We start from the raw sequence: 25580 nt of genomic DNA on the forward strand, positions 1-25580 counted from the left end.
TACCACAACTAGTGAGGAGTACAATCTACCTCCTTGGAGACCCTCGGGCTATTTTTGATCAGACTTTACTGGTTAATCTTGCACTAAACATTATCCATGTTATTCCCTTAATCGGATGCTAACTGGTTAGCATGCAACAAAAGCGTTTCACTGTTTCTCAGCACACGTCAGTACATATGACAATAAACTAAACTCAAACTCAAGTCTAAAGTATAAACATCGATATCTTGCTATCTTCGCTTTCTGTACATGTTAACAGCCAGTCAAATTTCGCTTCAAATGGAGAAAGCAAAATCATCAACCTTCAATTAGCATTGCCTGACCTGCGGGGCATGTTCTGTATTTCACTACTTTTTATTTATTTGTCTACATTCTCGCTCTTTACCTGCTGTCATTCCATCTTGTTGGAATTGTAGGATGATGTCCCTGAGGTGGGGAAGAGAATAATGGAATAATGGAATAAAGAGCAGAATGGAATTGCAGACTGCTGTAGCATTATTACAAGCAGGTTAACTAATTTGCAGTAATCTCCTGTGCAAAGCTGCAAAGGGAACACCATTTTCTGATCAATCAGATTTCTGGAGTGGCTTGATTTGTCCTGGGAAGTATATTTGCGTTCCACTGTGAGAAAATAAATAAAATGCACATTGTGAAGCCACCAAATTTCTTGATGAAGATATTAGTTGTCAGTCTTGATCAAGAATAAAATACATTTAACTGGTGTAAATAATCACAGGGGTCTGCAGTTATAGGGAATTTTAAATTAGTGATGTAAGAAATAGCCAGCAGGGGGAGTTCTCAGTGACTAAATAATGAACCATTTCATGCTACGGAAGATTTAGAATGAGAAACAAGGAACAACAGATGCTGGAATCTTGAGCAAAACATAAAGTGCTGTGGTATATCAGCGGGTCAAGCAGCATCCTTGGAGGACATGGATAGGTGACATTTCTGGTCAGGGCCTTTCTTCAGACATTGTAGTTGGGATGAGCTTATCCCTCTAGTACAATCAGTCTGGAAAAGATTTTGCAGAGTCACTGGTATGTCAACATTGAGGATGAAAGCAGGATATTTTGCTACATGCTCAGAAATCACCAAGCATGTACTGCATGGCTATCATGCTGAACTGAATTTCAATAACTGCATTTGAAGCAGGCACTGGGAAAATAAATTTCCTTGTCCTGTTGTCAAAGTTAAAATGAATCTCTGATGTTCTTCAGAGTGGGACGTTCCCCCACTTCAAATACAGCCTGCATGTGAGCTCTACTCATATTATATGATTGATTGTTAATACAGTTGGGGAACAATGAATGGAAAATAAACACAGCACAGAGGTGCGGTCCACTGTAGACGAACAAACACAAATTTCAGAAGTTGGAAACTGTTTGAAAGTAAGTGTATAATTATAATGGCTGATATTCAAAACCCAATCTAATTCCAATGCAATTTGCTGCTTCTTTAGATAGATTGATTTATTCAGTAATTCTGATCTTCCTCTTCAGTGCAATATTAGTCTATAAATCTGAACTGTCAACTCCTCCTTGCAATTACAATTCCATATTGAAATAACAGCTAATGGAATTACAATTTATAGTATGCCAGGATAAATCAAGAGACTGTGACATTACGTACAGGATAGAATACAGAGCATGATAGGTTTTATTTTCTTTCTCAGCTTAACTTAAAAATTTAAAGCTGTGTTTGCCACTGCAGTACGGTTCTCAACCTCCTGAAATGAATTGGCACTCCTCACCTTACCTCAGAATTTTGTGGAGGTGACATCCCTTAACTAATACGATGAATCCAAGCTGATGTTAATTTGCAGGATTATCACACATAGATTTCCAATTCAAACATAGAAACATAGAAACATAGAAAATAGGTGCAGGAGTAGGCTATTCGAGCCTGCACCGCCATTCAATATGATCATGGCTGATCACCCAACTCAGTATCCTGTACCTGCCTTCGCTCCATACCCCCTGATCCCTTTAGCCACAAGGGCCACATCTAACTCCCTCTTAAATATAGCCAATGAACTGGCCTCGACTACCTTCTGTGGCAGAGAATTCCAGAGATTCACCACTGTGTGAAAAATGTTTTCCTCATCTCGGTCCTAAAAGATTTCCCCCTTATCCTTAAACTGTGACCCCTTGTTCTGGACTTCCCCAACATTGGGACCAATCATCCTGCATCTAGCCTGTCCAACCCCTTAAGAATTTTGTAAGTTTCTATAAGATCCCCCCTCAATCTTCTAAATTCTAGCGAGTACAAGCCGAGACTATCCAGTCTTTCTTCATATGAAAGTCCTGACATACCAGGAATCAGTCTGGTGAACCTTCCCTGTACTCCCTCTATGGCAAGAATGGTTAGGAGACCAAAACTGTATGCAATACTCCAGGTGTGGTCTCACCAAGACCCTGTACAACTGTAGTAGAACCTCCCTGCTCCTATACTCAAATCCTTTTGCTATGAATGCTAACATACCATTTGCTTTCTTCACTTCCTGCTGCACCTGCATGCCTACTTTTAATGACTGGTGTACCATGACACCCAGGTCTCGTTGCATCTCCCCTTTTCCTAATCGGCCACCATTCAGATAATAGTCTACTTTCCTGTTTTTGCCACCAAAGTGGATAACCTCACATTTATCCACATTATACTGCATCTGCCATGCATTTGCCCGCTCACCCAGCCTATCCAAGTCACCTTGCAGCCTCCTAGTATCCTCCTCACAGCTAACACTGCCCCCCAGCTTCGTGTCATCCGCAAACTTGGAGATGTTGCATTCAATTCCCTCGTCCAAATCATTAATATATATTGTAAATAGCTGGAGTCCCAGCACTGAGCTTTGCGGTACCCCACTAGCCTGCCATTGTGAAAAGGAGCCGTTTACAAAATGTTCACTCTTAAAAGCTTTTTCCTCTTACATCCTCTGTGATTCAACTTTATAGTAAGTGAGCATTTTCATTTCTCCTCCCAACATTTGTGCCTTGAGCCATCACAAAATCTTACAGAAACAAGATAAGATTAAAAAAAATATATATGCATGCTACAGCAATGTGCTCCAGCATTGATTCGGAAACTTGCACAGTCCACATGGACAATCTGCTGAAATATAAATTGTTTATCCACTCTGAGATGTGTTCAAAAAAAGTGAGAAAGTGTTTTGGCCTTTCTCTAATCCCATGATAAAAAACAAAAGACTTTATATCCCTCATCTTATCAGAGCCTTAAGGGCTGATCACTTTTTGTCAGCATTAGTCAGCATCCACAACTCTGATTGTGGCTGTGCTTAAAATAGAATTGAATACATATGTTGGTTCCCTGTTTCACAAGTACCCTAGTGTGAAATAAATGAATGCTGTAAAACAGACATGATTTAGTAAGAGTATTGTGTGCAATTCAGGTTGCCCTATTACGGGAAGGCGTCGAGGCTTTGGAGAGGATAATGCCTACAAGGAGAGGTTGGGCAAACTTGGATTGTTTCCTCTGGAGCATCAGAGGCTGAAGGGTGACCTAATAGAATGATAACAATAGGAAAGGCATGGATAGGTAGATAGTTAGAACCTTTTTCCAAGGGAGGAAATGTAAAATACCAGTGGGCATAATTTTAAGGTCAGAGGGAGAGTTTAAAGGAGATGTGCGGGGCAATTATTTTTACACATTGTGGTGGGTCCCTAAATATGCTGCTAGGAGTGTTGGTGGAAGCAGGTACAATTTTGGGCAGCACAGTGGCGCAGCAGTAGAGTTGCTACCTTACAGCGGCAGAAACCTGGGTTAGATCCTGACTGCGGGTCAAGAGACAAGAGTGTTTTATTGTCATGTGTCCCAGATAGGACAATGAAATTCTTGCTTGCTGCAGCATAACATAATATTGTAAGCATAAATACAGAACAGATCAGTGTGTCTATATACCATAGACCATATATATACACAGAAATTAACAGATAAAGTACAATGGGTTGTTATAGTTCAGAGTTTGTTTGATTTTGTGTTTAATAGCGGATGACTGTGGGGAAGAATTTGTTCCTGAACCTGGATGTACCAGATTTTAGGTTCCTGTACCTTCTACCTGATGGCAGCGGAGAGATGAGTGTGTGGCCAGGATGGTGTGGGTCCATGATGATGTTGCTGCCTATATGGAGTATGTACATTCTCCCTGTAAACGTGTGAATTTTCTACAGATGCTCCTGTTTGCTCACACATTCCAAAGATGTGCAAGTTTGTAGGTTAATTAGCGACAGTAAAATTGTCCTTATGTGAATAGGATAGTACCAGTGTACAGGTGATCTTTGGTTGCCGTGGACTTGGTGGGCCGAAGGGCCTGTTTGCATACTGTATATCTAAAGTAAACTAAACAATAGTAGCATTTAAGATTGGGGTGATATGAATCATATACAGGCAGAGGAGATTAATTTAACTTGGCATCATGTGGGCTTAAGGTCCTGTTCATGTTCAATACTGTTCTATGTTCTATTATTCTTTGAACTAATGAGAATCTCATTGCATACCAATTTTTTTTATGGTCAGAGCCAATCAAGTTATAAAGAACATGTGATCTTAAGAGACATTAGCTATCAGATGAGCAGCAGATTAAAAAGGGAAGAATTAAATGTAGTGTAGAATTAAATATTCAAATTTAAGTTTTAGCATGAAACAAACAGCTGGAGCAAATTCAGCAGGTCAGGAAGCATCTATGGAGGGAAATAGCCAGAAAATGTTTTGGTCCAAGATCTTTCTTCTGCCTTTCTGCCTTTCATCTTCACATCCATTACTAAAGCTGTGGTCCAACACTTTTGTTACACATGACAAGGAGTAAATGTAACATTTTCTTAGTTACCTTGCATGCACAGAAGGCATGAAAAAAAGATTAAATTGTTAGTTACTCAAATGTCAGGAAACTGCATCCTTCAGCTTGAAAATTTGCAAATACATTTGTGATCAGGCAAGTGGGGTATGTTGTAAATTTTCCACTGCCTTGGTGTTACTGTCTGAAGCAGTATTAATCCCAGTGGGAATATGATATCTATTAATATCAGTAGTCTCTATGTTGACTTCTGCAGATCATTTTCACATTCAATTATTATAATGACATTTTAAGTGGTTTTCAAACTAACAAGGATTATTAGCACTTGAAAGGCTGTGATTCTAATTATGTTTGATATAAAATCATGTCTTTAATTTAAAATCCAATGAACCTTATTGCCTTTATAAATATTTTTGGACATCTCGAGGTCATAAAAGGAAGTAAATAAATCCAAGGTCTTTTTCTCCTTAAAATGCAAATATATTTTTGCATTCTCCATTTAATTTCAGCAGACTGCATTGGTTGACAACACAAGGCCCGTCTACAGCTTCCGTCAAATGTTAATGTAACCTGTCAAAGAGATGAAGCTGCCTTATGGAGTTTAATTGCTCTTTAACATTTACAGTAAAGAGGAATTTCACATTTATTAGTGTTTCTTTACTTACATTTGTAATTTCAGACTGAGGACCATAGACTGAGGCAGGAAGAAAAGGTCAGTTGAATATAATAACTTTAGCTTTCTTGCCAACAAATTCTTTAATGTAATTTGCACACAGACATTCCCTGGCCTTGTAATATTGGATAGTTGTTCTGCTTCAGGCATGTCACCTGATTTAATTCCATTCACTTGGAGCCTGGGCTCCATTTTCTTAACTAATTATCTTACCAATTTCAAATGCAATCACGATAAATTAGGAGACTGTAACACGACAGTTTAATTATAATGTAAGTTACATGATAAATAAGATGAGACTGAATCTGTTCATTTTCCTTGGCATGTTAGATTAATTTGCTTATTCGGTTGTTTCCGCAGCATTTTAATAATCCTCAGCCCTGTTGAATAACCTTCAGAACACACCCTTAATGGATCTTTTTGTCAAAAAACTAAGTCGTTTTATTGGTGGCCATGAGAAATGTCTGCAGTTGACAAATACATAGCACTGTGTTATTGAAAATTGATTTATTTTATGAAAATGTATTACCCTGACAAAATCAATGTGATTAAATATAAGAAATCCTTGAGCATTGTTTTTCCATGAAAATTCAGAGTGAAGGGCTAAAGGGCCAGAATATAATCACGACCAACAAAGAGCGATGAATCTTGCCAAAGTGGCTCTGACAGTTCCAATAAGATCTGCTAGAGATCAGCCATTTAACCTCTTGATATTTGCATATGCATTGTCAAGTGCAGAAGACTGGCTTTCCAAGTGATAAACAGCACACTGTCCCTGTACATGCATGGACTCCAACAGTGGAGTTCAGGTTCGCTGAGATTTCCGAGCATTAGACTAGTAAATCACCACTCAGATCCTCTGTCTGGTCCGACCTAGACTATCTGTCTAGATGCCCCTTAAATGATGTTAATGTTCCTGCATCTACCACATCCTCTGGTAGCTTATTCCAACTTCTAATTATTGTTTGTGTGATAAATAGAGGTCCTCTACCTTAAACCTATTCCCTCTAGTTTTAGACAACCATACGAAACAAGCACTGTCTATACCTTCTCTATTCCTCTCATATTTTATTTACCTCTAACATGTCATTCCTCTGCCTCTTTCTTGTAGAATGATTAGGAGAATCGATTGGCCCATCTCACTCCTCTGTGCCCTGTACAAGTTCCTCGAACGGCTTCTCCTGGCCCGGCCTGGCCCCCAACTACCCGCTGAACAAGCCGGATTTTGTCGTGGACGCTGCACTCCCCACAAAATAGTCAAGCTGACCAATGACATCGAAGACAGTTTCGAAAAGGGTCACAAGGCGGGTGTCACACTCACCGCTGCCTATGATAGAGTGTGATACCAGGGCCTGAACTTGAAGCTCCTCCGCACCATTCCTCACCGCCATTTAGTGCGGTTCCTTGCCAACGTCCTTGCCAACCACAGTTTTGTACTCAAGACCAGCGACGGACAATCTAGCCAACAGTGATACCTAAAAAACGGAGTCCCCCAAGACTCGGTACTGGCCCCCATGCTCTTCAGTCTCTACATCAGCGATCTGCCATGCACGACCTCACGCCAGTATGGATACGCAGATGACCTGGCCCTACTGCATTTGGACAGGAGTTGATCAAACGTGGAGGATGTGCTCTCAGCAGATATGGAACTTGTCGTAGGCTACCTTTAGAGCTGGAGACTAAAACGGAGGGAGGCAAAAACGACCACAATGGCCTTTCACCTGAACAACAAGGAAGCTCAACGCCAGCTAACCGTCACCCTCAATGGGTCACCCCTACCCTATAACCCATTTCCTCCATACCTCGGGGTGAAACTAGATCGGCAGCTGATCTACAAGCAACATCTTGACGCTCTTCGTGCTAAAGTCTCGGCGCGGAACAAACTCCTGCGTTGCTTGGCTGGATCGTCATGGGGCGCCAGGTCATCTACTCTCTGAACCAGTGCTCTTGCACTCGTGTACAGCGCAGCTGAGTACGCCACTCCAGCATGGTGCCGCAGCGCTCATACTAGTTAGCTAGACGCCATCCTCAAGGACACCATGCGGGTCATTACTGGCTGCCTACGTCCTACTCAGACGGATCTTCTGCCGGTGTTCGCAGGTATCGCACCCGCCAAGCTTCGCAGAGAGTACTTATCCCACAGACTGGTGTGCAAGGCCCCATCAGATGCCAAACATCCTCTGCACCACCTCGCCCACAACTCACAGCAACTGGGACCTCAACGCCTGTCATCTCATCGCCCCTTCTCCTGTCACGCAGCGACCCTCTGTGGCTCCGGTTTCGACCCACTAGGAGCATGGAGAACCAGCCGGGAACAGACTTCATGACCTCCTCAATTCACTGTTGCACCGACAAGTCACTGTTTCACGAACACGACAGCCGCACCCGGCTCGGACCTGCCCCGCAAAGAGTGGGCTGCCCTGAACCGGCTCCGTACAGGGGTCGGCCGGTTCAAAATCAACATGCATCGCTGGGGGCTACGTTCATCAGCTGCCTGCATGTGTGGAGCAGACCAGCAAACAGCGCAGCACGTCATTTTTGAGGGGTAGACCTCACAGCCCTCGACAACACCACGTTGAACTGGCTACAGTGCCTGGAGGGCGTTACACATCCTCTGCTGCCTCAAACGCAAGAAGAAGGAGAATCAGAAGCTGTTTCCTTGCATTTCCCACAATTTAAAGGGAATATGTGCTGATTATAAAGCCTGATAGTGTGTCAGACTTTATGCTGCACAGGCATATTCCAAAACTCGCAGTGTGTGTCGTCACCATTAGGGAATGTTTTTTCCTCCTTCAGTTAACAGTTTGGCTTCTCAGGGGTGACAATGCTAGTAACTCTCCGTAGTTGGGGGATTGCTTCAGGCATTACTGACCACTCAGAGTTGCTTGGAAATGCCAAAGTCATGCCCAAACACAGAGCCCTCTAAGACACCACATCCTACCTTGCCCTGCTAGAGTGATTTCAAAGCTCAGAAATCCAAAAACAGTCATCAGAGATGTAGGACAAATTTCAGCCAATTTCTCATGCCTGGACTTAATGGGGATCAAGGTGACAGTCTCTTGTCTACTGGATATTCCAACAGCACCAGATCTCCACTACATTTCTCAATCTGCTGCTCCACACACAGGAATATCCCCTCTCGTGTGAATAATTTCATCACTGTGAGCCTGTGGCTGCAAGGGGAGTATCCTTTAAGGCCTGTTTCTGCACAGCAAAGTGAGTTGAGTGAGTTCCTATTAGGAATCACACGGGCCATATATAACTTGTTTCTGGGTGGAAAACATCTAACTATTGTATATTGTACCTCTATGACAGATAGAGGGTGGGGAGATAATTGAAGGGGTTTAGAAATGTCAAATTAAAAACGTTAATGGATGAGAATGCTAAAAGTGGATTCCAAATGGCACCAGAACATGGCAACATTTTGCAAGCAGCTGAATAGGAAAAGATCAAATATAGATCTTTGCGCATTGCATTTATGTGCCTGTTATGCTGCCGCAAGTAGGAATTCCATTGTTCTGTTGCTGGTACATATGAAAATTAAATACTCTTGAAATGTAGCTGTTACCAGTGCAGATCAGTAAGCACAAAAATTGTGGATGAAAATGGCTCAGTGTGAGCTAGTGGTCTGTTAGTAAAGTTTTGGATGACATGTTTATAAAGAGAACAATAGAGGAAGCAACCAGAAATGCAGAGTCATCGTGCAGAGGTTGTTGAAATAGAGATGTGGGCCTCAGCATCATATTAACTGAGGCAAAAGAGGAATCATGTGATATTAATGGAGCTGAGAATAGCTGGTCTAGGTGATAGCATGTGTATGAGGTATGTAGGTTAATGCAACATGATATCAGGAATACAAACCCTGATCCAGCTTTTGAAAATTACCAAAGGAAGGGATGGAGTTGGAGGTGAGAGAATAGAGACAGTGGTGAAACTGATGACAATAGATTTAGCTTTGCTGATATGTAGGGGAAACTTCAGTACATGCAGTATTGGATGTTTGACAAAGTGCCTGACAATTTGAATGAATGAATGAATGAGTGAATGATATGTATGAGCGATGAGTGAATGAATTGAGTGAATGCATGAGTGATTGAGTGAATGAATGAATACTTTATTGTCACATGTGACAAATCACAGTGAAATTCTTTGCAAAGTCGCCACATAAAGTGTGCTGACAAAGCTAAAAGTATCCCACGCCAGGTCCTCCTTTGTTCTCCCCCCCTACCCCCCTCCCTTCTCATGGTGATACCCCCATGCCGAATCCTCCTAGGGATAATGAAGGGCTTAAGAGAAATGCTGTTGAGGTACAACTTGGAGACATTCTCTGCAGTTAACAGTGTGTTTTTGGATGATCAGTGTGATGATACCTTCAGGGTCAGCAGCAAGTGAAGGAGTACAAGGATTGGCTGAGAGTTAAGCTCTTGGGAATTTTTTTCTTTTCAGCAGTGGTTGGTTTAAAAACTGGGTGGGACCAGCCTAGAGCACATACCTTCAAGGTCGGCAGTGGAGCAGCACGTTAAGGAGTGTGGGGATTGGCTGAGTAATTTAATATGCAAATTGGTAAATTGGGGAAGTGCCTTGAGAGAAAAGTGTGAGTGTTTAGCTCAAGAGTCTTCAGCGAGCAGGCTGAGGCAAGGAGGCTACACTTGTTTGAAATTTGTGATTTTTGTCTACTGAAGAAATGGCAGGCAAGTTGGTGCAGTGTGTTTCCTGCAGGATGTGGGAAGTCAGGGACACCGCTGGAGCTTCTGGAAACTACACCTGCAGAAATTATGTCCAGGTGCAGTTCCTGAATGAACATGTTGGGGAACTGGAGCAGCAGCTGGATGACCTCGGGGCCATCCAGGAAAATGAGAGTTTCCTGGACAAGGCCCACAGTGAGGTCATCACGCCAAGGATACAGGAAGAGCAGAGGTGGGTGACTGTGAGAAAGGGGAGTAAACGCGGAGTGCAGGAGACCCCGATGGCTGTGCCTAATGAAAACAGATACACCCTCTTGGGAGCTGTCGTGGCGGTCGACACTTCCAGTCCGAGCGGCGGTGGCTCGAATCCTAGCGATGAAACTTGACCGGCGAAACCGACGTCGGGCAGAGCCATAGTGGTGGGTGACTCTATTGTCCGAGGTGTGGACAAGAAATTCCGTGGCTGTAGGCGAGACTCGAGGATGTTCTGTTGCCTGATTGTGATGGTCTGATTGTGACCGGTGTGAGAGGGGAGGTGAATACCAAAGTTAAAGTGTTGTATATGACTGAGTGAAGTATCTAACTATATAATTAAAAGTCTAATCTTGACCACTTCCTGTTTGCACTGTATATCGATTTAAAAAAAAATGCGACCACTTAAGGCTGTGATTTTTGGTCACCTTACTCAGAGTCCCCTTCCAGCTGTCATGGCCAGAGGATTATCTCTCCTGTCAATCATGCCATGCAGCCCACTCCCCTTCCGATGGGAGGGGGAGGAACTATAAAACCCGGAAGTGTGAGCGTGGCTCAGTCTCTGCAAGATGGGGGAGGGAGAGGGTCACGACTCAGTCTGAGCTGGAAATCTACAGAACACTGAGAATACTGATCTGTGAGTGCCCTTTATGTGTTTTTAAACTGTGCCTTTTGCAACTGTGTGGCTATTGAAATGTGTGCCTTTTGCAACTGTGTGCCTTTTGCAACTGTGTAAAGAAAGGTGAAAATGACTAAAATTGATTGCCCACCCCCTCCCCCTTCTCTCTCACAGTCTCTCACCTGTTTTTGGCAGAATTTCTGTCAGTTTCCGAACTGCCCGCCTGCCAGGCTTCAGTTACTGAGCTGCCAGGCCTGAGTGATTGAGCTGCCAGCCCAAGAATCCATTTGGCCCACAATGGCCATACTAACCCTCTGTAAACCAGTCCCTTTGGCCCACAACACTCATGGTAGCGCTCCAGAGCGCCCACATACACAGGCCAGCAATCTTGGAATTGGTGGAGATGTGGAATAATGCATTGGGGGACCAGCCCTCCCGATTGAACTTAGTGTAATTGTCCATATAATTAAAAGTCTAATCTTGACCACCTCTTTTTGTTGTATATTGATTTTTGAAAAAACGCTACAACTTATGGCTGTGATTTTTGTCCATCTTACTCAGACTCTCCCCCCCCCCCCCCCCCCTCATCAGGGCAAGAGGATTTTTCACACTGATGAAAAATAAAAGACTTATTAATGTTTAAAAAATGTTGAGATTCTCTCTCCTGTCTATCACGCCATAGAGGCCACGCCCCTTCTAGTGGGAGGGGGAGAGCCTATAAAACCCTTAAGTGTGGACGTGGCTCAGTCTGTTAGATGGGGAGGGAGAGGTCACGACTCTCAGTCTGAGCTGTGAATCAACCAAACTCACTGTATGTCTACTGAACTGTGAGTGTGGTTTTTATGGTGGTTTTATGGTGGTTTTACCCGGCTTCAAATGGTGTGGAACTGCATTTGAATTTGGTGGCCTTGTACCCTGCTTGAAATGGTATGTAACTGCACTTGAATTTGGTGGCCTTGCACCCTGCTTGAAATGGTATGACACTGCATTTGAATTTGGTTGTATTGGACCCTGCTTGAAGTGGTATGAAACTACATTTGAATTTGGAGACCTTGCACCCTGCTTGAAGTGGTATGAAACTGCATTTGAATTTAGTGGCCTTTGACCCTTCTTGAAATGGTATGAAACTGCATTTGAATTTGGTGGCCTTGCACCCTGGTTGAAATCGTATGAAACTGCACTTGAATTAGGTGGCCTTGCACCCTGCTTGAAATGGTATGAATCTGCATTTGAATTTGGTGGCCTTGCGCCGTGCTTGAAGTGGTAGGAAACTGCACTTAAATTTGGTGGCCTTGCATCCTGCTTGGAATGGAATTTCAAGGAATAGCCGTGACTCAACTGCCAGCCCACCAGCTGTAAGTGAGTGAGCTGCCAGCAAACCAGGCTTGATTGACTCAGCTGCCAGCCCAAGAATCCATTTGACCCCCAATGTCCATAATAGCCCTCTGGAAACTCCCTTCAGCCCACAGCACCCATACTAGCGCTCCAGAAAGCCCCCCCCCCCATTGGCCACCAATATTGGAATTGGTGGAGAGGTGGAATATTGCATTGGGGGACCAGCCCTCCTATCTGGACATGGGACCCAACGGGTCCCACTTAATCTAGTATTATTATAAAACTCTGATCTTGGATGTTTATGTCGTGCTTGTGTCGTCTGTACTTGTTTGTGTTTCATATCTCCTCGAAAAACTGAAGCGCTAATGGTGACATTTTTACATATTACGGTAGTGATTTACCTCATGGTTTCAAAAAATCCCCTCATCTGAAAATTTGATTCATTATTTCCCAAGTTTTTTACTAAAATTGTTCACCAATCTGAGATCTTTAAAAAATCTAACCAGCTAAAGCGAGCTGGATGACATCATAATGCCTCTGCTCTTCGCAGCCAGTTGCACAGAGTTTTCTACACGCAGCCACGAGCTGCGAGTTACGTGGCCCAGCCTCCCTCACCCCACCCCAGGGCTCTTGATTGAAGACACTAAACATGTGCTCAAGTCGTGCTGCGTGCTCTGCTGGGCCCCTTGAAGTTCTACAACATGGCGGCGGTCGTTATCGCAGCGCACCCATGGGGAAGCGCGGTGGAAAAGTAGCCTTGACGGCCGTCACAGGAGCCGACCTACCCTCCGTCTACCCCGCCCAATCGTCTGTCACGCTGGTGGGTGGGCTTCCCCTCGCGGAAGTCACGATTGGCCGTCCCTCTGCTGCTTTTGACAGTCCTCAGATCTCTCTCTCTCTATCTCACAGGAAGTATAAATAAATTGCTTTATTTTAAATGTATTTTTTTACTGGGCTTCTGAATATAGTGTGTGACCAAATATTATGAACTCTATGTCTTGCTATCATTTGACAAAATATTGAACAGTAGGGACTGAAAATGTTGAATCTGAAGAAATATCAGCAGTTACCTGTGAATTTGAAAAATATCATGGATCATTTGAAAATGTCCCACAGCACCTCCTCCCCATCTAGATCACTACCACTTCTTCTTCTCTGCTTTATATGGCTTCCTCAATAATGTTCATTGGAATAGGCCATTCATACATGATCTAAATAAATTATGGTGTAAATATTTTAGTAACTGAAACGCTAGTTATTTAAAATTTGATATTACATTGTTTGGAGAAGGGAAAGTCCTCAATTATTTTAGACAAGTTTTAATTGTGACATTATTTGTGCCAGGTTTAAGGCATGCCTATGGTATTATTTATTTAAATAGTTCTTGATTAACTTCAAATGTGAACACCTTCTTTGTCCTGGGTACAACTGAAGGCCGAGTCAAAAGGAGAGGGTATGCATAACAACTATCACATTGCTTCAATCCCAGTTACTGCGCCTCAACAGGTTTTGATTTGCAAAAGTATCCTAGTGTTAAAAATAATTTGTATTTCAACTTTCCCCGTACGGAAGATGATTTGTGTATTGTTTATGTGATTGGGGGTGCAACTGCATTCTAAAATATATTGTTGCCTTTGAAATATCTTTTGTAGACAGTCCTCATCCACCCTGCCTCTTCTAATAACTCCTTTAATCCTGGTGAAATCCTTGAGATTCTTTTTGGCACCTTTTCTACTGAATCATATAGTTCCTATAGTCTGGCAACCATAACTGTATACAATATTCCAGGTGCAGTCCCACCAGCAGTTTATACAGCTGTCGCAAATTTTGTTCTCAATGCCCTGTCTGATGAAGGCAAATGTATCTTAAGCTTTCTTCATCACCTTGTTTACCCATATCACAGCTTTCAGGGGACAGTATACATGTAGTGCCAGGTCTCTCAATTCTTCAGGTGGGAGTCCAAAGTGTTTGTAATCTTTATTCAGACCTACATACTTGGGCTTGCGCTTGCATGGTCTGCATTACCTGGTATTACTGGTAAATTGTAGTTTATTTATTGCTGCCGTGTTATGTTTAATGGGCCTGTAAACTTGCAGCAAGCAAGAATTTAATTGCTCTAGTCCCAGTGCATATGGAAATCAAGCCCTTGACTCTCCTCTTTACTGCTGTCTGGCTGAGTATCATTTTACTTCTTGTGTTAGTGCCAGGTTCTATTATAAAGATAAACTACTCACTGACTCCCGCAGGCTCCGTACACACTTTAGTATATTGTTCTCTGAAGGGTCTGAAGAAGGGTCTCTCCTCAAAAAGTCACCCATTCTTTCTCTCTGGAGATGCTGCCTGCCCCGCTGACTTACTCCAGCCTTTTGTGTCTGTCTTTGTTTTCTTATAAAGTCAACAAGATTTGCAAACCCTGGCTTCCCTTAATTTCATTTTGTGTAAATCAATCCAGATGAATTATCTGAAGAAGTGGATGGATCACAGCACCCATAATTGACGAAGATTCATTATAGCAACAAAAATAGCATTACATTTAATCTTCCATTTGCCATCCTGGATACTGGGAAATGTTCACAGAAATTGAGATTCCACAGTAAAAATACCAGGGACCAAGAATGCAGTGTACAACATCCAGGGGCCAAAACCCAACGTACAGACTCCAGGTGCATTAGATGTTTGACCCATTATCTTGGGAAATTCTGGAGTTTTGAGTCAATGTTGAGGAGTCCAAGAACTACTTTCTCCCTCCATGTGCCACGTGCTCCTCATCTCTATTGTGTCTATCTTTCTACAGGATAAATTGCTCAAAATAAATTAATTTCTGAGTTGATATCTATACCTTGACATGCACCAAACAGTTCATCTCTGATTAGGAGCACTAAATCTATCTTCTATCTATATTTAAACCTGTGTGTGTGTGCGTGTGTGTGTTTCTGCCTGTCTTGTGGGTGCCAGCCTTTGTTTCGTTGCTATGTCAACAGCAGACGCAGAAACGCCGAGATTATTTCTATTTCAGTAGAGATTTCACTTTTCATTCCAAGTACCCACTCCTGATTAAATTTTGTCGTGTTTCTGTACACATTTTTAATAAATTCCTTCTCCCCCCCCCCCCGCCCCACTCACTCATTTTGTCGCCTCCTGCTGGCCAGCGACCATAACGGCTGCTAGCGCCCGCCTCTCGCCTCAAAGACGCCATTTAAAAACAGCCGCACTGCTGTGCTGGAATCTTATGTTCGGGAATGGCTTGAGTTGGAGGACCACGTCTCCCATGGGGGCTACGGGTAGGGAACGGGTGCGTTGGGGGAGCAGACCCAACGGGCTGCACTTGGTCTAGTATATTACTAAAACTCATCTTGTTTGTTTGTATGCGTGCGTGTGGGTGTGTCCAAAACTATGCTAAAATGGTACATGATAGCACTATAATTTGTTGGCCCACCTTACTCACCATTTTCCTGTGATGTAAATGAAACAATTTTTGTTCAGATTGATGTTATATTTTACAGGTTATTGACATTTTAAACATTAAACTTTACAAAAACCAATTTTCCACTTTCCCTGCCCATCAGCTGCATTATAATGACGTCACAATGGGATCCCGAACCTAATTTACATAAATACGCGATTCTAAAAAAATAAGTTTGAATCAAATTCTTCCATTTTCATTAACTGCTAACATTGTGTTTAGGTTATTTTAAAGAAAAAAAACGTGATTGAAAATTCTATTAAAAAAAAAAATCACAATTTTCATTGTTGGGGGGTGGGATAATGGAGAGCTCATTTAAAGCAAAAACATTGCGATTATCATTGTGGGGGGCGTTTGGGATAGAGAGGAGGTTTCATTAAAGGGTGGTTTAGGGGGAGGTGAGGGTTTGGGGTGGGGGAAGCAGGGGGGATGGGGAGGGGAGGAGGGGGAGGGGGAAGGGAGGGGAGAGGGAGGGAAACATTGAGGAGGTGAAGAGGGAAAGTGTGGAAGGAGGGGGGGAGTTAGAGGGAGAGAGGGGTAGTGGGGAAGGTAGGGTGGGGGATTGAGTAAGGGCAGTAGGGAGGTGAAGGAGAGTGGGGGGTGGGATAGGGAGGAGGTGAGGAGTGGGGGAGCATGGGGATAGAGGGAGAGGAAGGGGTAGGGAGGGGAGAAGGGTTTCGGAGGGAGGGAGTGCGTGACTGAGGGTAGAGGAAAGGAGAGGAAGAGAGGGGAAGAAGCGAGTTGGGGGAGAGGAGGAGGAGGGGGAAGAAGAGGGAGGGAGTGGTGGAGAGGAGGGGGAGGGAGTGCTGGGGATGAGGGGGAATAGACGAGGATAGGGGTAGGAAGAGGGATGGTGAGGTAATGGAAGACGGGAGGGGGAAGAGGGAGGGAGGGGTGATATTTGAAAAGTTATTGTCACTTTGAACCTTAAAATGTCGCAATCGCAATCCCACTTGCCGGCTGCCCGTGCGCAGTTGGGGGAGGGTCGTGTCACAACGGGGATCTCGGGTGTCACAAAGGAAACCCGTCAACCGCGGGATAGGGGGGAGCTTGCACTTGTTTTAAAATCGCGATTTTCATTGTGGGGGGTTGAGATAGGGGGAAGGTGGGCAGTGGGGGGAGCAGGGGGTTTGGCGGGGGGGGGGGGGTAGGGAGGGGAGTGGGGTTTTGGAGGGGGGATAGGGAGGGGAGTGGGGTTTTGGAGGGACGGAGTGACTGAGGGTAGGGGAAAGGAAATGGAGAGGTGAGGGAGCGGGTTGAGGAGAGCAGGCAGGAGGGGAAAGAAGAGGGAGTGTGAAGAGGAGGGGGAGGTATTGCTGGGGGATGAGGGGGAATGGAGGAGGATAGGGGTAGGAAGAGGGATGGCGAGGTAATGGAGGAGGGGAGGGAGGGGGCGATATTTTACAGGTTATTGCCATTTTGAACTTTAAAAACGTCGCAGTCGCGCTCCCACTTGCCGGCATGTGCAGTTCGGGGAGGGTTTGCCGTGAAAATCGTCACAACTGGGATCTCTGGCGTCACAACGGGAACCCGTCAGCTGTGCCTGCACAATTGGAGGCTATGGGTCAGTGGTGGAATATTGCCTTTGGGGCGAGCCCAACAGCTCTGCACCTGGTCTAGTGTACTATATATTTTTAGAGGCATCCTACAATAACCATATAACAATTATAGCACGGAAACAGGCCATCTCGGCCCTTCTAGTCCGTGCCGAACACTTATTCTCCCCTAGTCCCATCTATCTGCACTCACACCATAACCCTCCATTCCTTTCCCGTCCATCTACCTATCCAATTTATTTTTAAATGATAAAATTGAACCTGCCTCCACCACTTTCACTGGAAGCTCATTCCACACAGTTACCACTCTCTGAGTAAAGAAGTTCCTCCTCATGTTACCCCTAAACTTCTGTCCCGTAATTCTCAAGTCATGTCCTCTTGTTTGAATCTTCCCTACTCTCAATGAGAAAAGCTTATCCACGTCAACCCTGGCTATCCCTCTCATCATTTTAAAGACCTTTATCAAGTCCCCCCCTTAACCTTCTGCGCTCCAGCGAATAAAGATAAACTTGACCTTTAGCTAACTGATTTATAAAGGCCAGCACTCCCAAAAGCTTTCTATTTTTTGACATCCATCCTATCTACATGAGATTCCATACTTCATTGGCCTCACCAACTGTTGCATTTTATTCTTCTAGATCCCTCTGTTATAAACTGCATTCCTCACCATCCTATCACATGAGATTCCACCTTCAGGGAACACAGTTATTCCATGTACTGCATTCCTCAACTCACTACCATTTACCATGTACATCCTATTTTGATTTGTCCTGCCAAGATGTAGCACCTCACACTTATCAGCATTAAACTCCATCTGCCATCTTTCAGCCCACTCTTCCAAATGGCCTAAATCTCTCTGTAGACTTTGAAAATCTACTTCATTATCCACAAGACCACCTATCTTAGTATCATCTGCATACTTACTAATCCAATTTACCACACCATCATCCAGATCATTGATGTACATGACAAACAACAGTGGACCCAACACAGATCCCTGTGGCACCCCACTAGTCACCGGCCTCCAACCTGACAAACAGCCATCCACCATTACTCTCTGACATCTCCCATTCAGCCACTGTTAAATCCATCTTGCTACTCCACCATTAATACCCACCAATTGAACCTTCTTAACCAACCTTCCATGAGAAACCTTGTCAAAGGCCTTACTGAAGTCCATATAGACAACATCCACTGCTTTACCCTCATCAATTTCCCGTAAGCTTTGATTCCATGAGGATGACCATATCAGGGTGTTGTTTGACCAGTCCTTGAGATAGCTCCCTCAATTTGGACACCAAGTCTCAAATATATGAGTGGAGGAGTATTCATATGTGCCCAGGTTTATTCCAGGTGATCAATTCAGTTTCATTCTTATTTTGTTTTTACAGTACATGTAATATAAAGCTAAAAGTGTGCTGGGATGGTTCAGATATCAGCCAAGAGTCTAGCGTCAAAATAGTAACTAGTAACCGATCTCCAGGCAGTTTTTATTTCCTCTTGTTTCACTGTTTTCAATTAAAAAGATTAACTGAGAAATTATTTTACTTTAAATTCCATATTATTTTTGTAGATTGGTTTATGCATGACAACCAATCATATATAGGTTAGCATCACTAACCCCACCTTACTGTATCATTTATATTAACACCCACTTCCTACACCGTTCAGTTCGGGTAGCAGTCAGGATGCTATGACAACTAACAATCTACTGTACTGTTAGTCTGCATATTGATTTAAGATGATCTTGGATTACATGTCGTGTGTATCTCTTTAAATGAATTTAAAATTTTTGACTGCTGTGGTGGGATTTAAGCTCATGTTTCTGGATTGTTAATTTGGGGCAATGAGATACTAGCTTAATAATTAAACCACTGAGATGCTGTACCCACATTTGAGAGTGTGGTAGACTATTATTATTAACACAGCTATTGCTGCTGACATGCCCTCTGTCTACTGAACAACTGGGTGATTCTCCGGTGAGACTTGGTGAAAGGCCAGTCCACTTATGCTTTATCTAAAGATAGACACAAAGCATACGAGTAACTCAGTGGGTCAGGCAGCACCTCTGGCGACCAGAGATAGGTGACATTTCGGGTTAGGACCCTTCTTCAGACTGAAAGTAGGAGGTAGGGTGAAGAGCTGGAGGTGAGAAAAGACCAGGAACAATCAGGGCCGGCAACAAATGACCTCAGGAAGGGTGGTGCCCGGGTAGGCCTGACCCATTGAGTTACTCCAGCACTTTGCATCTGTCTTTGATATAAACCAGCATCTACAGTTTTTTTATTTCAACAATTACAATATGCTTTATCTAACCCAGGCTTCATCTATGCTAAACAAATGGATCCATCCTCAGCAATTCCTGAACATGCTTTGAATCATTTAAACATCACTCTGTCCTACAATTATATATTCTTGATGAGGCCGTAAAGATAGTACTGCTATAACACAGTTGTTTTGTTCTGAAAAAAACTTGCATTGTAGAACACTTTATGCTTAAAAACAATTGTGTTAATGGCAGAAGAGGGATGGGGACTAGAGAGTTTCAACTCACAATAACAATTATTTTTCCATAACATTGTAAAACCTTAAGACATAGGAAAAGAATTAAGCATTCAGCCCAGTGAGTCTACTCAATTTTTATTAAGTTGTATCTATTTTTACCTCTCAACTCCATTCTCCAGCCTTCAGTTATTTTTCCTGTTGGAATTTCAAAAATAAAGGTATTTTTAATAGATATAACCTTTTTGTTGTTATTTCAAGTTAAACATAGTAAAGGTTGTGTGCAACATTGTTTAATAGAGTATCATTGCACAAGGGGGAATTACTGTGCAGGAGAAAGCAGCGACAGTCAGATGTGGGGCACCAGATCTGGCTCTGAGGCAAATCATGATGGAATGAATTTAGACAGGGCAATAGTGACAGGAGACTTTATATTTTAAGGGGATAAACAGGAGATTCTGTGGCTGCTAAAGCTGGACTCCATGTGTGTGTGTGTGTTGTGCATTCCTTGTGCCAGAGCCCAGAATGTCTCTGAGCAGATACAGAACATTCTCATGGCGAAGGGTAAGCAGCCAAATTCTATTCTCCAGCTAAATGAGCACCACACCAGGCAGCAAATTAATTAAGTTTTGTTTAATTAATATTGATCATACGCACCAGTACCTTGGGCATGCGCGATACATGAAATGCAACAATATTTTCCAAGAAAGAAACAACCATTCTTTGATTTAATTTGTCCTTCTTACTATATACATTTCCTGTGGCTTCTATCCGTCCATTGCCAGTTTATTTTCATCCACATCTCATGCATTTTTTCTAATCAGTGTTCTTACTTTGTGGGTAGGATCCAGCTCAGACTGCAAGGCATTTGTTTTCTGATATATGTCACTAAATGAAAATGCTTGTGGAGGGTGGAAGGAAACGATTGTGCATCATTCTTCTTGTACCTGCAATGAAAACTTCAAATATCCCAAACCCATCAAAGTGTAAGAAAATATAAATACAAGATGAAGGCAGATGAAAGCCAATACTATACTCCGGCATGAGATATTTTGATGAATAAATAAACACCTAATGAACATCTACTTTGCTTATGTTCAACTTAAACGTTGTATGTTCTTCTTTACGTCTGCCAGTCTATATTCAACCAAACTTTGAACCTTTTATATGTATCACGTGTCACAGTCCTGAATCGGTTGTGAGTTGTCAACCATTTGTTTAATTTTGAAAATTTCTACCATTTTTGGTTGCTAGTGAGTAGAGACATCGAAGCATTAGACAAGATTGGGCATGAGGCAAGTCTCTTAAGGACACAGACCTCATTTGACAGTAGACGATCTACAGCATTTAAGGCATGGAAGGAAGCTGTTGTAATTGAAGCCACTGTACATAATCTTCATGCAAATGCAGTAAATAGCATTTCACAGTTTGGCAACTGAATTCTTGACATTTTCAGTATTTTTCTGTGATACCACAATGCAAGGATTCAGTGGGTTTTGTCCTTGAGTAAACATAGATATAAAACTACAGTAGTCTTTAACAGTGCACAGTTGAGGTATGGTAGTACTGACTTCGGTCTCTTGCGGAACAATATCTTCTTGTTTATGTTTCTGCCTGAGAGTTGTGAATTAACATGGATGAACAGTCTTCGGATGTGACATCCAAAAAAGTAAATATAGGTATGTGTATACTTTGATAGTCTTGGGGGAAAGCAAACGTCATCCTTTTTGCAGCTTTGTTGTTGGTGTTGGTTATATTTTAAGACTAAATGCGATGGTCCTAATTCTCATCCAGATAATCACTTGAAATAAATTTGACTATCTAACAGCCTTTCAGCTGCTGGATATGGGTGTACGGAACAGAAGTTGAGTTTGCGCATCCCAATCCTGTTGGTTCTGTGAAGCACCAGGTGAACATACTATATTGCAGTGAGATGTATTCTAGCAGCCAGTTCTTTGATTCATGTGAAATAGCGACAGCTCGTAGAGTCAATGTAACAATAGGAAGTGCACTTCAATTCTCCATAAGACCTAAAGAAAACAGGACACAAAGAGTGATTGTACAACAATGGAGTCCATGCAATAAAACTCTCTGTTGGACAATGAAATACTCAACTAGTTTCCATAGCTAAAAATAAGTCAAGAAAAATACACAAATGGTCCAACTGCCCGTGTGGCTAAAGGGATCAGGGGGTATGGAGAGAAGGCAGAAACAGGATACCGAGTTGGATGATCAGCCATGATCATATTGAATGGCGGTGCAGGCTCGAAGGGCCGAATGGCCTACTCCTGCACCTATTTTCTATGTTTCTATGTTTCTGCCATCTGAAGAGAATGGGAAAGAAAGAAATATTATTTTGCCTGTGACCTTTTCCCAGATGAAGAGTGAAATGTTGCTTGTCATTTCCCTACGTCAGATTTGAAGATTTTCTATTTGGTTTATTGAGTACTTCCAGGAGAGAACTAGTTACAGGTGTCTTATTTGAAGATATTCCTCATTGCAGGTTCTAACAAAAGAGGACAAGTATAGTGCATGAATACATTGGAAAAAAAAATCCTTGGGTAAGAAGACGAAACACACATGTTCCATCTCAGAACTCATGAAAGAAAATGATTCACACTTGCTTCAGGATGTTAGTCTTTGTGGGGATCACCATGAGACTATTAGGTGAACTTACCCAGGAAGGTAGCTTTTGCATGTTTGGTAACCAAAATCTTTCCCATCGCATTCTTCAAGTCCCCTCTGCAAATATCCATCTCCACAAACGGCTTGCTTACAATCTGCAACAATATAGCAATGGAGTAATTGAATTATCAGAATTTTATACATTGAAATAAAATATATATATATATATATAACGAATTACATCTAAAGGTATTATGTCATGCAAGGCGTCATACACAATATGATCCAACATAAGAAAACAATTATCACAAGGGAAGACCAGGAATTGTATGCTCCATAAGTTCTGCAAAATTCCCTCAGTGTTGTCGACATGCCAACACAAAGTGGTGTCCACAACTGTTGAGAATGGCCTATGAAGTCTGGCACAGCGAACTCACCAATTTGCTGGACAGGACCAACAAAGCAAAATATTTATAACCATTCTTTCTTTGACTGCCCCTACCTCTGTCAAGCCATTTGGTTCGTCACAGATTGCAAACTGAAATCTCACTGCCGCTATTCTCCACCACTCGTTAGCTTGATACACTTTGTACTCTTTCTCCACTGATCTCAAGGCCAACCCTTTCCACCACCTATCAATCTCAAAACAGATCTGCTCCAACCTCACACAACAATCCCTGGGACAAAGAGTCCATTTTCTACCAATTTCTTGCCTGACCCTCTCCAACCATTGGCCTCCACACCCAGACAATCCCTCTGTTTTAGGCTGACCATCTCTACCTCCCACCAACCCTCACAGATTCCCCCCCAAGCCCCAAACTCTCTCGATGCTAACCCACTCCAGTGACCACCCCACATAAGCCATCTTGCCTGACCCTGCTGCCTGCTTGAGATTGCAAGTATCAAAAACCTGCTGATTGATAACATGATCTACCCCTCCACTCTGATTTCTAACTTGCTCTCACTACCTACAGTAGCCAATATAAGCTCCATCACCCTAACTAACTCTTGAGCTTCCTATGTTCCATAACTGAATCATGACCCTCCCCGAACCCGAGCCATGACACCCATCCATACATTTTCCCAGATGTAGACCTGGACCTGCACCAGTTTGCCATCATTCATTCTACCAAGAAACTAGTACTTTGAGCACAAAAAGTGGGAAAGGGCTATTTTGAGACACTCAACACCTTGTACTTTTGTGGTCCAGGACCTTGTTCTTGACCCTTGAGCAAGATTACCATTGTCTTGCCATTCACTGGTAAATTAATATATCTTTCCAGCTGCCAATAGCTTCCTAGCATTATTTCCATGCTATAACATATGACATGATCATCCCACATCTCCCCTGTTAGGTTCTCTCTATACCCATGTCATTGGCTGGTGTGGAGCTCAGAAACAGATGGTGAATTGATTTTTACGTTTGAATATCTTGGGGCCTACTTTCCCACACATCCTTCTGGGAAATAAATTACTGTGAGCTAGGAAGAAAAAGCATCATGGCTTTGCCCTAGGATTTCTGAGTTTTACTGACAAGGGACAGAATCAGACTTGCATCTGGGGAAGTTTCAGACCAATTAGTTCAATAATGATAAGGCTTTGCTCAGCTGCCTCTATAATTTATCCGTGTACAGCTTGCTAGCTGGTGCAATGCCATGAGGTCTGGTGCAGTGTTGTAAAAGTTCTTCAACCATATTTGCCCCACTTTGACAGAAGTCATTAGGACAAGTTGAAAATTATACCTCGGCCTCCTCTTCAATGTTTAGATCACTCTCACATCAATTACCATATCAAATTACAAGGGTCTCGTCACCTACTCCTTTTCACCTGAGATGCTGTCTGACCCGCTGAGTTACTTCAACTTTTTGTGTCTTTCGTCATATTAGGAACTATTGGATACAGACTCGTGGATTACATTCACATGAAGGATCCAGTCTGCTGACTTTCCCTGCCTGACAGATTTCCATCGCCAAGCTTTGGCAGACAGGTCTGCATCAAGATGGCCTCTGAGCCATTTAAATGGACCCAGGTAGGAGATCCAGGCAATCCCAGGACTAGACAGGATTGGCCATCTTAGGGTTGTTGATCATGCCTTGTGGCTGCACCAGTAGTTCAGGAAAATCATCCTTATCCAGCTTGAGTTTTCCATTGCTGAATACAGTATTAAAATCAAATAATGCACAAGTTTTTATTTCAAATTAATGTTTTAGGGAACGGGCATTTTTACATACATATACAGCTATCAGTGACTATCTTGTTGCCATCATCACATTCTTCTCCATTTTCCACTTGAACTATTCCATCTCCACAGAGTCCGACTGGATGCTGAGGCTTTCGTTGGATCGGGGTCATCTATATGGAAGTAAAATACACAAGTTAGGATCGGTATGTGCTGTATTATTGTCGCTATTCTTATTTTCTGTAGTGGTTTGCCTTTCTTGTTTTTTTCTTGGTTTGGTTGGCTCCTGAATTATGGAGTGAGGGCAACATGTCCTGCATTACAGTCGATAGAAACTCATTTGAGACACTCACAGCAAATCTTTAAAAAAAAACTATACATAAACAAAGATGGGTATTGCAGCAATGATGAACACTAGGACAAGCAATCCAAATTCTTAATGAGCGAATTCGGTATTTCAACCTTGCATGCCCAGGTCGTAGGTCACTCGCCATCTGAGCTGCTGCATGTATACAGACCTGCGTTTCATCCGTATTTTCCAGTTTTGCTTCTTCGAGGTCAGAAAATACCGCTTTCAAAACTATTAACTAGGTGTATTTATGATTAATTTGTACAAAACTACGATGATTTTGTTGGGTTTATTGCTTTATGCTTTGGTGTTTTATTGCTTTACGCTTCGGAGTGTATAACTGTTATGCCAATGCCTCAAACTAACTGTATAGCAATATCATGTCTGCTGAACATAGCAGTTACTTTGAGACACTGGTATAACAGTTATATGCTCATTGCAGTTATTGGTGTGCCTGGTAAGAACTTCGGCAAACAAATGTTTACAGTTTTCTGTGATATATTTGGATTTGTTCATTGATTGCGGTATAGTAATG

The 25580-nt window shown here is 42.7% G+C and overlaps 1 protein-coding gene across 4 annotated transcripts in view; it reads right to left on the bottom strand.

Moving 5' to 3' along the window:
• Positions 1-20510: 20510 nt before the first annotated feature.
• colq (collagen-like tail subunit (single strand of homotrimer) of asymmetric acetylcholinesterase) overlaps positions 20511-25580 on the bottom strand; it is a 102931-nt gene continuing 97861 nt past the window's right edge. For all 4 annotated transcript variants that reach the window (XM_055660227.1, XM_055660210.1, XM_055660237.1 and 1 more), the window contains 3 exons: positions 24749-24869; positions 22570-22672; positions 20511-21922 (listed from right to left, as the gene is read on the bottom strand). In XM_055660227.1, the coding sequence (XP_055516202.1) occupies positions 21853-21922; positions 22570-22672; positions 24749-24869 (294 nt within the window). In that variant the 3' untranslated portion in view covers positions 20511-21852. The remainder of the gene's footprint in view (positions 21923-22569; positions 22673-24748; positions 24870-25580) is intronic.

This window comes from Leucoraja erinacea, chromosome 2 (assembly GCF_028641065.1).
Source record: "Leucoraja erinacea ecotype New England chromosome 2, Leri_hhj_1, whole genome shotgun sequence".
NCBI lineage: Eukaryota > Metazoa > Chordata > Chondrichthyes > Rajiformes > Rajidae > Leucoraja > Leucoraja erinaceus.